General features: G+C 39.4%; 1 protein-coding gene across 1 annotated transcript in view; it reads right to left on the minus strand.

Moving 5' to 3' along the window:
• The window catches only part of LOC124253367 (adhesion G protein-coupled receptor B2-like), a 68,918-nt gene that overhangs the window by 26,078 nt on the left and 21,915 nt on the right, over positions 1-20,925 (minus strand). Inside the window, exon 7 of the mRNA XM_046687120.1 lies at positions 296-390. Within this exon, the coding sequence (XP_046543076.1) occupies positions 296-390 (95 nt within the window). The remainder of the gene's footprint in view (positions 1-295; positions 391-20,925) is intronic.

Below are 20,925 nucleotides of genomic sequence, written 5' to 3' on the forward strand. Positions count from 1 at the left end.
GGGTCTGGACCAGACAATCCGCTGATCGACATCATGAGCATCGATCTACGCAAATGTTATACGATAACATGTGTCCACCCGACACCCGATCCCGTTAGTCACCTCTTACGACCAGTATGGGTTCCCGAAGGCCAATTGTAACCCGGAATTTACCGGGATGGACAAGAATGAGTTGCAGAAGACCAGATGCAACCCTGATCTTCACGGGTTATCTGAGAATATCATTGATCGACACATAACTGTCACGTCATACCTGCTACACTTGCATCAAAGACGTAGTGTGAATTTTACTGACCTCTTCCTCTAATTGGGCTATCTCTTCCCTCACGCAGGTTATGTAGTTCAGTTCTTCCCACTCACCGGTGATGTCACAAACACGTCGAACGTTACCTTCAAGATTAAATAGGTCACTGCACAAACAATGTTATCTAATTGTGTGTATTGTCCATAACAGATGGTTAGTTGTGACCTGCTGTTTGTTGGTCATCGTGACCCGACGGATCGTCGTTCACACTCTCAACCAGTCGGTTTCCTGGCCGAAGTGTCGTATAAAATGGAGGCATTTTGTATAGACAGTATAGCATAATCCTACGTCAGTTTAGTTGTTAGACTTTGATCCTATTACTTTCGTAAACTTTTGAAAACATTTAATAAGTTTCTTAAGTATTCATTGTTCTTTGTGTATTGACAATTTAGGTCATGTTATGATCACTTATTACGAACGAAACCTCTATAAATAATAATAAAGTTCATATTTGTAGTGCGCCTAATTCCAAAATTTGCTCAAAGGCGCAGGTCATAGGCTCGTTGAAACAGAAGGGTCTTCAGTTCACTTTGAAATATGTCACAGTCTTTGATTCGTTGGGAGTTCATTCCAGGGTGCAGGGCCTGCTTGGGCAAAACTCTTGTCACCGTAGAGTGTTGTTCTTGTTTTGGGGACATTTAGTTGTTGAAGTGAAGCTGACCGCAGCGTTCTCTGAGGTTGGTGTCTGGTTAAAAGCTGTTTCAGATACAGAGGGCTAGACCGTGAAGAGCTTTAAACACGAACATCAGTAATTTGTAACACTCCGATGGTGAATTGGAAGCCAGTGTAGGTCGTAAAGATTGGCGTAATATGCTCGTGTATGCGTGTTCCACTTACCAATCTTGCCGCTGAGTTCTGTACCTTCTGAAGTTTGCTCAGGCATAGCTGGTTCGACCCATACAGTTATCCTGCCGAGATGTCACAAAAGCACGGATAAGTGTCTTGGTTGCCGCAATGCCTACATACCGCTTGATTTGACTGATATTTTGCAGGCGGTAGTAAGCAACCTTGCATACTGCATTCGTGTGATGTTCAGACTCTAGCCTAAAACATGAAACCTAAGTTTCTGGCTTGAACAGATGGCCTCATAACACATTCTCAAATGTGAAGGGGATGTTGTTGACATCTTGGAGAGCATTTGTCTGAAACTGATGATCATGAGTTCCGTTTGGTCATCATTGAGTTTCAGAAAATGGGTCGACATCCATAGCTTGATATCCTGTATGCATGGTGACATGCAATCAAAGGCGTTCGTCACTGATGTTGACACCAGTGGTCTAAAGCCGAGATACAACTGTGTATCATCCGCATATATGTGAAAGGATAGGTCATGTCTTCTGTCTATTTCTCCAAGAGGAAGGGTATAGATTGTGAACAATACGGGCCCGAGGAATGATAACTGAAGAACTCCATATTTAAGGTGATGCTTACTCGATCCTGAGCCATTGATGACAAGTACTACACCTATAACGACCTACACCTATAACAAATTACGCCTATAACGAACTACACCGATAACGAACTACGCCTTTAAGGAACTACGCCTATAATTAACTACGCCTATTGTAACGAACTACACCTATAACGAACTACACTTATAACGTACTACGCCTATAACGAACTACACCTATAACGAACTACGCCTATAACGAACTACACCTATAACAAATTACACCTAAAACATAATACACCTATAACGAACTACGCCTATAACGTACTATCCCTATAACGAACTACACCTATAACGAACTACGCCTAAAACGAACTACACCTATAACGTACTCCGCCTATAACGAACTACACATATAACGTACTACGCCTATGACGAACTACGCCTATAGCGTACAACGCCTATAACGAACTACACCTATAATGTACAACGCCTTTAACGAACTAAACCTATAACGAACTACACCTATAACGTACTACGCCTATACCGAACTACACCTATAAGGCACTACGTCTATAACGAACTACACCTAAAACGTACTACGCCTATAACGAACTACACCTATAAGGCACAACGTCTATAACGAACTACACCTATAACGAACTACACCTATAACGTAATACACCTATAACGAACTACGTCTATAACGAACTACACCTCTAACGTAATACACCTATAACGAACTACGCCTATAACAAAGTACACCTATAACGTAATACACCTATAACGTACAACGCCTTTAACGAACTAGACCTATAACGAACTACACCTCTAACGTAATACACCTATAACGAATAACGCCTTCAACGAACTACACCTATAACGTAATACACCTATAACGAACTACGCCTATAACGAACTACACCTATAACGAAATACACCTATAACGTAATACACCTATAACGAACTACGCCTATAACGAACTACACCTATAACGTACTACACCTATAACGAACTACACCTATAACGTACTACACCTCTAACGAACTACACCTATAACGAACTACACATATAACAAAATACACCTATAACGTACTACACCTATAACGAACTATGCGTATAACGAACTACACCTATAGCGTATTACACCTATAACGAACTACGCCTATAACGTCCTACGCCTATTACGTATTGCAATTATAACGTACTACGCCTATAACGTACTACGCTTATAACGTTCTCCGCCTATAAGGAACAACGCCTATATCGAACTACGACCATAACGTACTACGTCTATAACGTACTACGCCTATAATGAACTATGCCTATAACGAACTACGCCCACAACGAACCACGACTATTACGTACTCCGCCCATAAGAATCTACGACTATAACGCTTTCCGAGTATAACGAACTACGCCTATAATGAACTATGCCTATAACGAACTACGCCCACAACGTACAACGACTATAACGAAGTTTGCCTATAACGTACTACGCCTATAACGTCCAACGCCTATAACGAAATACGCCAATAACAAATTACGCCCATAACGAACTACGACTGTAACGAACTACGCCTATAATGAACTACGCCTATAACGAACTATGCCTATAACGTAATACACCTATAATGTACTACGACTATAACGTACTACGCCTATAACGAACTATCAATATAACGAACTACACCTATAACGTACTACGCCTATAACGTACTACACCTATAACGAACTACGCCTATAACGAACTACGCCCATAACGAACAACGCCTACAACGAACTACGCCTATAATGAACAACGCCTATAACGAACTATGCCTATAACGTAATACACCTATAATGAACTACTCCTATAACGAACTACGCCGATAACGTACTACGCCTATAACGTACTCCGCCTATAACGAACTACACCTATAACGTACAACGCCTTTAACGAACTAGACCTATAACGAACTACACCTATAACGTACTACGCCTATAACGAACTACACCTATAAGGCACTACGTCTATAACGAACTACACCTATAACGTACAACGCCTATAACGAACTACACCTATAAGGCACAACGTCTATAACGAACTACACCTATAACGAACTACACCTATAACGTAATACACCTATAACGAACTACGCCTACAACGAACTACGCCTATAATGAACAACGCCTATAACGAACTATGCCTATAACGTAATACACCTATAATGAACTACGCCTATAACGAACTACGCCGATAACGTACTACGCCTATAACGTACTCCGCCTATAACGAACTACTATTTTAACATGTTATGCCTATAACGTACTGCGCTCATAACGAACAACGCCTATAACGTACTCCGCCTATAACGAACTACACCTATAACAAATTACACCTAAAACATAATACACCTATAACGAACTACGCCTATAACGTACTATCCCTATAACGAACTAAACCTATAACGAACTACGCCTAAAACGAACTACACCTATAACGTACTCCGCCTATAACGAACTACACCTATAACGTACAACGCCTTTAACGAACTAGACCTATAACGAACTACACCTATAACGTACAACGCCTATAACGAACTACACCTATAACGTACGCCTATAACGAACTACACCTATAACGAACTACGTCTATAACCTATATAACGAACTACACCTATAACGTACTAGACCTATAACGAACTACACCTATAACTACGCCTATAACTACTGGACCTATAACGAACTACACCCATAACGTACAACGCCTATAACGAACTACACCTATAAGGCACTACGTCTATAACGAACTACACCTATAACGTACAACGCCTATAACGAACTACACCTATAAGGCACTACGTCTATAACGAACTACACCTATAACGAACTACACCTATAACGTAATACACCTATAACGAACTACGTCTATAACGAACTACACCTATAACGAACTACACCTCTAACGTAATACACCTATAACGAACTACTCGTATAACAAAGTACACCTATAACGTAATACAACTATAACGTACAACGCCTTTAACGAACTAGACCTATAACAATTATACCTCTAACGTAATACACCTATAACGAATAACGCCTTCAACGAACTACACCTATAACGTAATACACCTATAACGAACTACGCCTATAACGAACTACACCTATAACGAAATACACCTATAACGTAATACACCTATAACGAACTACGCCTATAACGAACTACACCTCTAACATACTACACTTATAACGAACTACACCTATAACGTACTACACCTCTAACGAACTACACCTATAACGAACTACACATATAACAAAATACACCTATAGCGTACTACACCTATAACGAACTACGCCTATAACGTACTACGCCTTTAACGAACTACGACTATAACGTACTCCGCCTATTACGTATTGCAATTATAACGTACTACGCCTATAACGTACTACGCTTATAACGTTCTTCGCCTATAAGGAACAACGCCTATATCGAACTACGACCATAACGTACTACGCCTATAATGAACTATGCCTATAACGAACTACGCCCACAACGAACTACGACTATTACGTACTCCGCCCATAAGAATCTACGACTATAACGTATTCCGAGTATAACGAACTACGCCTATAATGAACTATGCCTATAACGAACTACGCCCACAACGTACAACGCCTATAACGAAGTTTGCCTATAACGTACTACGCCTATAACGTCCAACGCCTATAACGAAATACGCCAATAACAAATTACGCCCATAACGAACTACGACAGTAACGAACTACGCCTATAATGAACTACGCCTATAACGAACTATGCCTATAACGTAATACACCTATAATGTACTACGACTATAACGTACTACGCCTATAACGAACTATCAATATAACGAACTACACCTATAACGTACTACGCCTATAACGTACTACACCTATAACGAACTACGCCTATAACGAACTACGCCCATAACGAACTACGTCTACAACGAACTACGCCTATAATGAACAACGCCTCTAACGAACTATGCCTATAACGTAATACACCTATAATGAACTACGCCTATAACGAACTACGCCGATAACGTACTACGCCTATAACGTACTCCGCCTATAATGAACTACACCTATGACGAACTACACATATAACGTACTCAGCCTATAACGAACTACTATTATAACATGCTATGCCTATAACGTACTGCGCTCATAACGAACTACGCCTATAACGTACTCCGCCTATAACGAACTACACCTATAATAAATTACACCTAAAACATAATACACCTATAACGAACTACGCCTATAACGTACTATCCCTATAACGAACTACACCTATAACGAACTACGCCTAAAACGAACTACACCTATAACGAACTCCGCCTATAACGAACTACACATATAACGTACTACGCCTATGACGAACTACGCCTATAGCGTACAACGCCTATAACGAACTACACCTATAACGTACAACGCCTTTAACGAACTAGACCTATAACGAACTACACCCATAACGCACTACGCCTATAACGAACTACACCTATAAGGCACTACGTCTATAACGAACTACACCTATAACGTACAACGCCTATAACGAACTACACCTATAAGGCACAACGTCTATAACGAACTACACCTATAACGAACTACACCTATAACGTAATACACCTATAACGAACTACGTCTATAACGAACTACACCTATAACGAACTACACCTCTAACGTAATACACCTATAACGAACTACGCCTATAACAAAGTACACCTATAACGTAATACACCTATAACGTACAACGCCTTTAACGAACTAGACCTATAACGAACTACACCTCTAACGTAATACACCTATTACGAATAACGCCTTCAACGAACTACACCTATAACGTAATACACCTATAACGAACTACGCCTATAACGAACTACACCTATAACGAACTACACCTATAACGTAATACACCTATAACGAACTACGCCTATAACGAACTACACCTATAACGTACTACACCTATAACGAACTACACCTATAACGTACTACACCTCTAACGAACTACACCTATAACGAACTACACATATAACAAAATACACCTATAACGAACTACGCCTATAACGAGCTACACTTATAACGTACTTCGCCTATAATGAATTACACCTATAACGAACTACACCTATAACGTACTACGCCTATAACGTACTACGACTACTACGTACTACGCCTATAATGTAAAACGCCTACACCTATAACGTACTACGCCTATAACGAACTACGCCTATAACGAACTACACCTATAACGAACTACACCTATAACGTAATACACCTATAACGAACTACGCCTATAACAAACTACACCTATAACGATCTACACCTATAACGAACAACGCCTTTCACGAACTAAACCTATAACGTAATACACCTATAACAAACTACGCCTATAACGAACTACACCTATAACGAACTTCACCTATAATGTAATACACCTATAACGAACGATACCTATAAGGAACTACACCTATAACGTACTACGCCTATAACAAACTACACCTATAACGTACTACGCCTATAACGAACTACACCTATAACGAACTACACCTATAACATAATACACCTACAACGAACTACGCCTATAACGAACAACAACTATAACGTACTATGCTTATAAAGTTCTCCGTCTATAAGGAACTACGACTATAACGTACTACACCTATAACGAACTATGCGTATAACGAACTACACCTATAACGTACTAGACCTATAACGAACTACGCCTATAACGTACTACGTCTTTAACGAACTACGACTATAACGTACTCCGCCTATTACGTATTGCAATTATAACGTACTACGCCTATAACGTACTACGCTTATAACATTCTCCGCCTATAAGGAACTACGCCTATATCGAACTACGACTATAACGTATTCCGAGTATAACGAACTACGCCTATATTGTACTACGACTATAACGTACTATGCCTATAACGTACAACGCCTATAACGAAGTTTGCCTATAACGTACTACGCCTATAACGTCCAACACCTATAACGAAATACGCCAATAACAAATTACGCCCATAACGAACTACGACTGTAACGAACTACGCCTATAATGAACTACGCCTATAACGAACTATGCCTATAACGTAATACACCTATAATGTACTACGACTATAACGTACTACGCCTATAACGAACTACGCCCATAACGAACTACACCTACTACGCTATAACGAACTACACCTATAACGAACTATAACGAACTACGCCTATAACGAACTACAACTATAACGTACTACGCTTATAACGTTCTACGCCTATAAGGAACTACGACTATAACGTACTACACCTATAACGAACTACGCCTATAACGAACTACAACTATAACGTACTACGCTTATAACGTTCTCCGCCTATAAGGAACTACGACTATAACGTACTACACCTATAACGAACTACGCGTATAACGAACTACACCTATAACGAACTATCAATATAACGAACTACGCCTATAATGAACTACGCCTATAACGAACTACGCCTATAACGTAATACACCTATAATGAACTACGCCTATAACGAACTACGCCGATAACGTACTATGCCTATAACGTACTCCCCCTATAATGAACTACACCTATGACGAACTACACATATAACGTACTCAGCCTATAACGAACTACTATTATAACATGCTATGCCTATAACGTACTGCGTTCATAACGAACAACGCCTATAACGTACTCCGCCTATCATGAACTACACCTATAACGAACTACACCTATAACGTACTCCGCCTATAACGAACTACGATTATAACGTACTACGACTATAACGTACTACGCCTATAACGAACTAAGCCTATAACGAACTACACCTATATCGTCCTACGACTATAAAGTACAACGTCTATAACGTACGACGCCTGTAACGAACTACGCCCACAACGATCTACGCCTATAACGAACTACGCCTATAATGAACTATGTATATAAAGAACCATGCCCATAACGAACTACGCCGTTAATGAACTACGCCCATAACGAACTACGCCTATAACGAACTACGCCTATAATGAACTACGCTTATAACGACCTATGGCTATAACGTAATACACCTATAACGAACTACGCTTATAACGTTCTCCGCCTAAAAGGAACTACGAATATAACGTACTACACCTATCACGAACTACGCGTATAACGAACTACACCTATAACGAACTACGATTATAACGTACTACGACTATAACGTACTACGCCTATAACGAACTAAGCCTATAACGAACTACACCTATATCGTCCTACGACTATAAAGTACAACGTCTGTAACGTACGACGCCTGTAACGAACTACGCCCACAACGATCTACGCCTATAACGAACTACGACTATAATGAACTATGTATATAAAGAACCATGCCCATAACGAACTAAGCCGTTAATGAACTATGCCCATAACGAACTACGCCTATAACGAACTACGCCTATAATGAACTACGCTTATAACGACCTATGGCTATAACGTAATACACCTATAACGAACTACGCTTATAACGTTCTCCGCCTAAAAGGAACTACGACTATAACGTACTACACCTATCACGAACTACGCGTATAACGAACTACACCTATAACGTACTACACCTATAACGAACTACGCCTATAACGTACTACACCTATAACGAACTACACCTATAACGAATTTCACCTATAATGTAATACACCTATAACGAACTACCACGTACTGCCTATAACGTATACACCTATAACGAACTACACCTATAACGAACTACACCTATTACGTACTACGCCTATAACAAACTACACCTATAACAAACTACGCCTATAAAGAACTACACCTATAACGAACTTCACCTATAATGTAATACACCGATAACAAACTACGCCTATAACGAACTACACCTATAACGAACTATACCTATAACATAAAACACCTATAACGAACTACGCCTATAACGAACTACAACTATAACGTACTACGCTTATAACGTTCTCCGCCTAAAAGGAACTACGACTATATATAACGTACTACACCTATAACGAACTACGCCTATAACGAACTACACCTATAACGAACTACACCTATAACGAACTACACCTATAACGTACTACACCTATAACGAACTTCACCTATAATGTAATACACCTATAACGAACTACGCCTATAACGAACTACACCTATAACGAACTACACCTATAACGTAAATACACCTATAACGAACTACGCCTATAACGAACTACGCCTATAACGCTAAATTTACACGCTATAACTAATAACTATAACGAACTACGCTAACCACGCCTATACTACGCTTATAACGTTCTCCGCCAAAAAGGAACTACGACTATAACGTACTACACCTATCACGAACTACGCGTATAACGAACTACACCTATAACGTACTACACCTATAACGAACTACGCCTATAACGTACTACACCTATAACGAACTACACCTATAACGAACTTCACCTATAATGTAATACACCTATAACGAACTATGCCTATAACGAACTACACCTCTTACGTACTACGCCTATAACGTACTACACCTATAACAAACTACACCTATAACGTACTACGCCTATAACGAACTACACCTATAACGTACTACACCTTTAACGAACTACGACTATAACGTACTCCGCCTATTACGTATTGTAATTATAACGTATTGCGCCTATAACGTACTACGCCTGTAATGAACTATGCCTATAACGAACTACGCCCACAACGAACTACGACTATTACGTACTCCGCCCATAAGAATCTACGACTATAACGTATTCCGACTATAACGAACTACACCTATAAGGTACTACGACTAAAACGTACTACGCCTATAACGTACAACGCCTATAACGAAGTTTGTCTATAACGTACTACGCCTATAACGTCCAACGCCTATAATAAACTACGCCTATTACAAACTACGCCCATAACGAACTACGACTATTACGTACTCCGCCCATAAGAATCTACGACTATAACGTATTCCGACTATAACTAACTACACCTATAAGGTACTACGACTTTAACGTACTACGCCTATAATGTACAACGCCTATAACGAAGTTCGCCTATAACGGACTACACCTACAACGTAATACGACTATCACGTACTACGCCTATAACGTACTTCGCCTATAACGAACTATCAATATAACGAACTACACCTATAACGTACTACGCCTATAACGTACTACACCTATAACGAACTACGCCTATAACGAACTACGCCCATAACGAACTACGCCTACAACGAACTACGCCTACAATAAACAACGCCTATAACGAACTATGCCTATAACGTAATACACCTATAATGAACTACGCCTATAACAAACTACGCCGATAACGTACTACGCTTATAACGTACTCCGCCTATAATGAACTACGCCTATAACGAACTACACATATAACGTACTCCGCCTATAACGAACTACTATTATAACATGCTACGCCTATAACGTACTACGTCCATAACGAACTACACCTATAACGAACTTCACCTATAATGTAATACACCTATAACGAACTATGCCTATAACTAACTACACCTATTACGTACTACGCCTATAACAAACTACACCTATAACAAACTACGCCTATAAAGAACTACACCTATAACGAACTTCACCTATAATGTAATACACCGATAACAAACTACGCCTATAACGAACTACACCTATAACGAACTATACCTATAACATAAAACACCTATAACGAACTACGAATATAACGAACTACAACTATAACGTACTACGCTTATAACGTTCTCCGCCTAAAAGGAACTACGACTATATCGTACTACACCTATCACGAACTACGCGTATAACGAACTACACCTATAACGTACTACACCTATAACGAACTACGCCTATAACGTACCTATAACGAACTACACCTATAACGAACTTCAGCTATAATGTAATACACCTATAATGAACTACGCCTATAACAAACTACGCCGATAACGTACTACGCTTATAACGTACTCCGCCTATAATGAACTACACCTATAACGAACTACACCTATAACAAACTACGCCCATAACGAACTATGCCAATAACGTAATACACCTATAATGTACTACGCTTATAACGAACTACACCTATGACGTAATACGACTATAACGTACTATGCCTATAACGTACTTCGCCTATACCGAACTATCAATATAACGAACTACACCTATAACGTACTACGCCTATAACGACCTACGCCTATAACATACTACGACTATAAGGTACTACGCCTATAACGTACTACGCCTATAACGAACTACGGCAATAAAGAACTACCCCCATAACCTACTACGCCTATAACAAACTACGATTATAACGTACTACGCCTATAAAGTACTACGCCTACAAGAAAATCCGCCTATAACGAACTACGACTATAACGTACTATGCCTATAACGAACTACGCCTATAACGAACTACGACTATAACGTACTCCCCTCTTAAGGAAATACGACTATAACGTACTCCGCCTATAACGAACTACGCCTATAATGTACTACGACCATAACGTACTACGTCGATAAAGTGCTACGCCTATAACGAACTACACCTATAACGAACTACACCTACAACGTACTCTGTCTATAACGAACTACGATCATAACGTACTACGCCTATAACGTACTAAGCCTATAATGTACTACGCCTATATCGTCCTACGACTATAAAGTACAACGTCTATAACGTACGACGCCTGTAACGAACTACGCCCACAACGAACTACGCCTATAACGAACTACGCCTATAATGAACTATGTATATAAAGAACCATGCCCATAACGAACTACGCCGTTAATGAACTACGCCCATAACGAACTACGCCTATAACGAACTACGCCTATAATGAACTACGCTTATAACGACCTATGGCTATAACGTAATACACCTATAACGAACTACGCTTATAACGTTCTCCGCCTATAACGAACTACACCTATAACGAACTTCACCTATAATGTAATACACCTATAACGAACTATGCCTATAACGAACTACACCTCTTACGTACTACGCCTATAACAAACTACACCTATAACGTACTACGCCTATAACGAACTACAAATATAACGAACTACGCCTATAACGAACTACACGTATAACGAAGTACACCTATAACATACTACACCTTTAACGAACTACGACTATAACGTACTCCACCTATTACGCATTGCAATTATAACGTACTGCGCCTATAACGTACAACGCCTGTAATGAACTATGCCTATAACGTATTCCGGCTATAACGAACTACACCTATAAGGTACTACGACTATAACGTACTACGCCTATAACATACAACGTGTATAACGAAGTTTGTCTATAACGTACTACGCCTATAACGTCCAACGCCTATAATAAACTACGCCTATAACAAACTACGCCCATAACGAACTACGACTATTACGTACTCCGCCCATAAGAATCTACGACTATAACATATTCCGACTATAACGAACTACGCCTATAATGTACTACGACTTTAACGTACTACGCCTATAACGTACAACGCCTATAACGAAGTTCGCCTATAACGTACTACGCCTATAACGTCCAACGCCTATAACGGACTACACCTACAACGTAATACGACTATCACGTACCACGCCTATAACGCACTTCGCCTATAACGAACTATCAATATAACGAACTACACATATAACGTACTACGCCTATAACGTACTACACCTATAACGAACTACGCCTATAACAAACTACGCCCATAACGAACTACGCCTACAACGAACTACGCCTATAATAAACAACGCCTATAACGAACTATGCCTATAACGTAATACACCTATAATGAACTACGCCTATAACAAACTACGCCGATAACATACTAAGCTTATAACGTACTCCGCCTATAACGAACTACACATATAACGTACTCCGCCTATAACGAACTACTATTATAACATGCTACGCCTATAACGTACTACACCCATAACGACCTACACCTATAACGTACTCCGCCTATAACGAAATACGATTATAATGTACTACGACTATAACGTACTACGCCTATAATGAATTATGTATATAAAGAACTACGCTCATAACGAACTACGCCTATAACGACCTATGGCTATAACGTAACACACCTATAATGAAATACGCCTATAACGAACATTACGCCTTTAACGAACTACGCTCTTAACGAACTACGTCAATAACGAACTACGCTTATAACGAACTACACCTATAACATAATACACCTATAACGTACTACGCCTATAACGTACTACACCTATAACGAACTACGCCTATAACGAACTACGCCCATAACGAACTACGCCTACAACGAACTACGCCTATAATAAACAACGCCTATAACGAACTATGCCTATAACGTAATACACCTATAATGAACTACGCCTATAACAAACTACGCCGATAACGTACTACGCCTATAACGTACTCCGCCTATAATGAACTACACCTATAACGAACTACACATATAACGTAATCGCCTATAACGAACTACTATTATAACGCATTTCACGCCTATAACGTCCAACGCCTATAACTAACTACACCTATAACAAACTACGCCCATAACGAACTATGCCTATAACGTACTTCACCTATACCTAACTATCAATATAATGAACTACACCTATAACGTACTACGCCTATAACGCATCACACACCTATAACGACCTACGCCTATAACGAACTACGCCCATAACGAACTACGCCTACAACGAACTACGCCTAAAATAAACAACGCCTATAACGAACTATGCCTATAAAGTAATACACCTATAATGAACTACGCCTATAACAAACTACGCCGATAGCGTACTACGCCTATAACGTACTCCGCCTATAATGAACTACGCCTATAACGAACTACACATATAACGTACTCCGCCTATAACGAACTACTATTATAACATGCTACGCCTATAACGTACTAAGTCCATAACGAACTACGCCTACAACGTACTCCACCTATCATGAACTACACCTAAAACGAACTTCACCAATAACGTACTCTGCCTATAACGAACTACGACTATAACGTACTACGTCTATAAAGAACTAAGCCTATAACGAACTACACCTATAACGTCCTACGACTATAGAGTACAACGCCTATAACGTACTACGCCTGTAACGAACTACGGACACAACGAACTATACCTATAACGAACTACGCCTATAATGAACTATGAATATAACGAACTACGCCTATAACGAACTACGCCTATAACGAACTACGCTCATAACGACCAACGCCAATAACGAACTACGCATATAACGAACTACACCTATAACGAACTACGCCTAAAACGAACTACGCCTTTAACGAACTACGCTCTTAACGAACTACGTCAATAACGAACTACGCTTATAACGAACTACACCTATAACATAATACACCTATAACGTACTACGCCTATAACGTACTACACCTATAACGAACTACGCCTATAACGAACTACGCCCATAACGAACTACGCCTACAACGAACTACGCCTATAATAAACAACGCCTATAACGAACTATGCCTATAACGTAATACACCTATAATGAACTACGCCTATAACAAACTACGCCGATAACGTACTACGCCTATAACGTACTCCGCCGATAATGAACTACACCTATAACGAACTACACATATAACGTACTCCGCCTATAACGAACTACTATTATAACGTACTACGCCTATAACGTCCAACGCCTATAACGAACTACGCCTATAACAAACTACGCCCATAACGAACTATGCCTATAACGTACTTCACCTATACCTAACTATCAATATAATGAACTACACCTATAACGTACTACGCCTATAACGTACTACACCTATAACGACCTACGCCTATAACGAACTACGCCCATAACGAACTACGCCTACAACGAACTACGCCTAAAATAAACAACGCCTATAACGAACTATGCCTATAAAGTAATACACCTATAATGAACTACGCCTATAACGAACTACCGATAGCGTACTTAACGCCTATAACGCAACTACGCCTATAATGAACTACGCCTATAACGAACTACACATATAACATATAACTACTCAGCTATAACGAACTACTATTATAACATGCTACGCCTATAACGTACTAAGTCCATAACGAACTACGCCTACAACGTACTCCACCTATCATGAACTACACCTAAAACGAACTTCACCAATAACGTACTCTGCCTATAACGAACTACGACTATAACGTACTACGTCTATAAAGAACTAAGCCTATAACGAACTACACCTATAACGTCCTACGACTATAGAGTACAACGCCTATAACGTACTACGCCTGTAACGAACTACGGACACAACGAACTATACCTATAACGAACTACGCCTATAATGAACTATGAATATAACGAACTACGCCTATAACGAACTACGCCTATAACGAACTACGCTCATAACGACCAACGCCAATAACGAACTACGCATATAACGAACTACACCTATAACGAACTACGCCTAAAACGAACTACGCCCATAACGAACTACGCCTACAACAAACTACGCCTATAATAAACAACGCCTATAACGAACTATGCCTATAACTTAATACACCTATAATGAACTACGCCTATAACAAACTACGCCGATAACGTACTACGCCTATAACGTACTCCGCCTATAATGAACTACACCTATATACGCACTACACATATGACGTACTTCGCCTATAACGAACAACTATTATAACGTACTACGCCTATAACGTCCAACGCCTATAACCAACTACTCCTATAACAAACTACGCCCTTAACGAACTATGCCAATAACGTAATACACCTATAATGTACTACACCTATAACGAACTACACCTATAACGTAATACGACTATAACGTACTATGCCTATAACGTACTTCGCCTATACCGAACTATCAATATAACGAACTACACCTATAACGTACTACGCCTATAACGAGCTACGCCTATAACATACTACGATTATAACGTACTACGCCTACAACGTACTACGCCTATAACGAACTACGGCAATAAAGAACTACGCCCATAACCTACTACGCCTATAACAAACTACGATTATAACGTACTACGCCTATAAAGTACTACGCCTACAAGAAAATCCGCCTATAACGAACTACGACTATAACGTACTATGCCTATAACGAACTACGCCCATAACGAACTACGACTATAACGTACTCCCCTCTTAAGGAAATACGACTATAACGTACTCCACCTATAACGAACTACGCCTATAATGTACTACGACCATAACGTACTACGTCGATAAAGTACTACGCCTATAACGAACTACACCTATAACGAACTACACCTATAACGTACTCTGTCTATAACGAACTACGATCATAACGTACTACGCCTATAACGTACTACACCTATAATGTACTACGCCTATAACGAACAACACCTATAACGTAATACAACTATAACGTTCTACGCCTATAACGTACTATGCCTATAACGTACTACACCTATAACGTACTCTGTCTATAACGAACTACGATCATAACGTACTACGTCTATAACGTACTACACCTATAACGAACTACGCCTATAACGAACTACACCTATAACGTACTCCGCCTATAACGAACTACGATTATAACGTACTGGCCTATAACATATTACGCCTACAACAAAATACGCCTTTAAAGAACTACGCCTACAACGAACTATGCCTATAATAAACAACGCCTATAACGAACTATGACTATAACGTAATACACCTATAATGAACTACGCCTATAACAAACTACGCCGATAACATACTACGCCTATAACGTACTCCGCCTATAATGAACTACACCTATAACGAACTACACATATAACGTACTCCGTCTATAACGAACTACTATTATAACATACTACGCCTATAACGTCCAACGCCTATAACGAACTACGCCTATAACAAACTACGCCCATAACGAACTATGCCTATAACGTAATACACCTATAATGTACTACGCCTATAACGAACTACACCTATAACGTAATACGACTATAACGTACTATGCCTATAACGTACTTCACCTATACCTAACTATCAATATAACGAACTACACCTATAACGTACTACGCCTATAACGTACTACACCTATAACGACCTACGCCTATAACGAACTACGCCCATAACGAACTACGCCTACAACGAACTACGCCTAAAATAAACAACGCCTATAACGAACTATGCCTATAAAGTAATACACCTATAATGAACTACGCCTATAACAAACTACGCCGATAGCGTACTACGCCTATAACGTACTCCGCCTATAATGAACTACGCCTATAACGAACTACACATATAACGTACTCCGCCTATAACGAACTACTATTATAACATGCTACGCCTATAACGTACTACGTCCATAACGAACTACGCCTATAACGTACTCCACCTATCATGAACTACACCTAAAACGAACTACACCTATAACGTACTCCGCCTATAACGAACTAACGCTATATAACGAACTACACCTATAACGTACTCCGCCTATAAGCTTATAACGAACTACGATTATAACGTACTCGCCTATAACATACTACGCCTACAACAAAATACGCCTATAACGAACTACGACTATAACGAACTACGACTTTCACAAACAAAGCCTATAACGAACTACACCTATAACGTACTACGATTATAACGAACTACACCTATAACGTACTACGCCTATAACGACCTAACCCCATAAAGAACTAAGCCTATAACAAACTACGCCTATAATGAACTATGCCTATAACGAACTACGCCCATAACGAACTACGACTATTACGTACTCCGCCCATAAGGAAATACGACTATAACATACTCCGCCTATAACGAACTACGCATATAACGTACTACTACTTTAACATATTACGCCTATAACGAACTACGACTATATCGTACTACGCCTATAACGAGCTACACTTATAACGTACTTCGCCTATAATGAATTACATCTATAACGAACTACACCTATAATGTACTACACCTATAACGAACTACACCTATAACGTAATACGACTATAACGTACTATGCCTATAACGTACTTCGCCTATACCGAACTATCAATATAACGAACTACACCTATAACGTACTACGCCTATAACGAGCTACGCCTATAACATACTACGATTATAACGTACTACGCCTATAACGTACTACGCCTATAACGAACTACGGCAATAAAGAACTACGCCCATAACCTACTACGCCTATAACAAACTACGATTATAACGTACTACGCCTATAAAGTACTACGCCTACAAGAAAATCCGCCTATAACGAACTACGACTATAACGTACTATGCCTATAACGAACTACGCCCATAACGAACTACGACTATAACGTACTCCCCTGTTAAGGAAATACGACTATAACGTACTCCACCTATAACGAACTACGCCTATAATGTACTACGACTATACTATAACGTACTACGCCGATAAAGTACTACGCCTATAACGAACTACACCTATAACGAACTACACCTATAACGTACTCTGTCTATAACGAACTACGATCATAACGTATTACGCCTATAACGTACTACACCTATAATGTACTACGCCTATAACGTAACAACACCTATAACGTATACAACTATAACGTTCTACGCCTATAACGCACTATGCCTATAACGAACTATTACACCTATAACGCACTCTGTCTATAACGAACTACGATCATAACGTACTACTTCTATAACGTACTACACCTATAACGAACTACGCCTATAACGAACTACACCTATAACGACTCAACGCCTATAACGAACTACGATTATAACGTACTGGCCTATAACATATTACGCCTACAACAAAATACGCCTTTAAAGAACTACGCCTACAACGAACTACGCCTATAATAAACAACGCCTATAACGAACTATGACTATAACGTAATACACCTATAATGAACTACGCCTATAACAAACTACGCCGATAACATACTACGACTATAACGTACTCCGCCTATAATGAACTACACCTATAACGAACTACACCTATAACGTACTCTGTCTATAACGAACTACGATCATAACGTACTACGCCTATAACGTACTACACCTATAATGTACTACGCCTATAACGAACAACACCTATAACGTAATACAACTATAACGTTCTACGCCTATAACGTACTATGCCTATAACGTACTACACCTATATACTCTGTCTATAACGAACTACGATCATAACGTACTACGTCTATAACGTACTACACCTATAACGAACTACGCCTATAACGAACTACACCTATAACGACTACGCCTATAACGAACTACGATTATAACGCATTACTGGCCTATAACATACTACGCCTACAACAAATACACGCTTTAAAGAACTACGCCTACAACGAACTACTGCTTATAATAAACAACGCCTATAACGAACTATGACTATAACGTATCACACCTATAATGAACTACTATAACAAACTACGCCGATAACATACTACGCCTATAACGCATCTCGCCTATAATGTACTACACCTATAACTTAACTACACCTATAACGAACTACTATAACGTACTATAACGAACTACGCCTATAACGTACTATGCCTATAACGTACTACGCCTATAACGAACTACGTCTATAACGAACTACGATCATAACGAACTACGACTATAACGTACTACACCTATAACGAACTACGCCTATAACGAACTACACCTATAACGCATTACGCCTATATCTATACCGCCTTAACTACGATTATAACGTACTGGCCTATAACATATTACGCCTACAACAAAATACGCCTTTAAAGAACTACGCCTACAACGAACTACGCCTATAATAAACAACGCCTATAACGAACTATGACTATAACGTAATACACCTATAATGAACTACGCCTATAACAAACTACGCCGATAACATACTACGCCTATAACGTACTCCGCCTATAATGAACTACACCTATAACGAACTACACCTATAACGTACTCTGTCTATAACGAACTACGATCATAACGTACTACGCCTATAACGTACTACACCTATAATGTACTACGCCTATAACGAACAACACCTATAACGTAATACAACTATAACGTTCTACGCCTATAACGTACTATGCCTATAACGTACTACACCTATAACGTACTCTGTCTATAACGAACTACGATCATAACGTACTACGTCTATAACGTACTACACCTATAACGAACTACGCCTATAACGAACTACACCTATAACGTACTCCGCCTAT

This window comes from Haliotis rubra, unplaced genomic scaffold, assembly GCF_003918875.1.
Source record: "Haliotis rubra isolate DU_JTF1 unplaced genomic scaffold, ASM391887v1 Scf1140, whole genome shotgun sequence".
Taxonomy (NCBI): Eukaryota; Metazoa; Mollusca; class Gastropoda; order Lepetellida; family Haliotidae; genus Haliotis; species Haliotis rubra.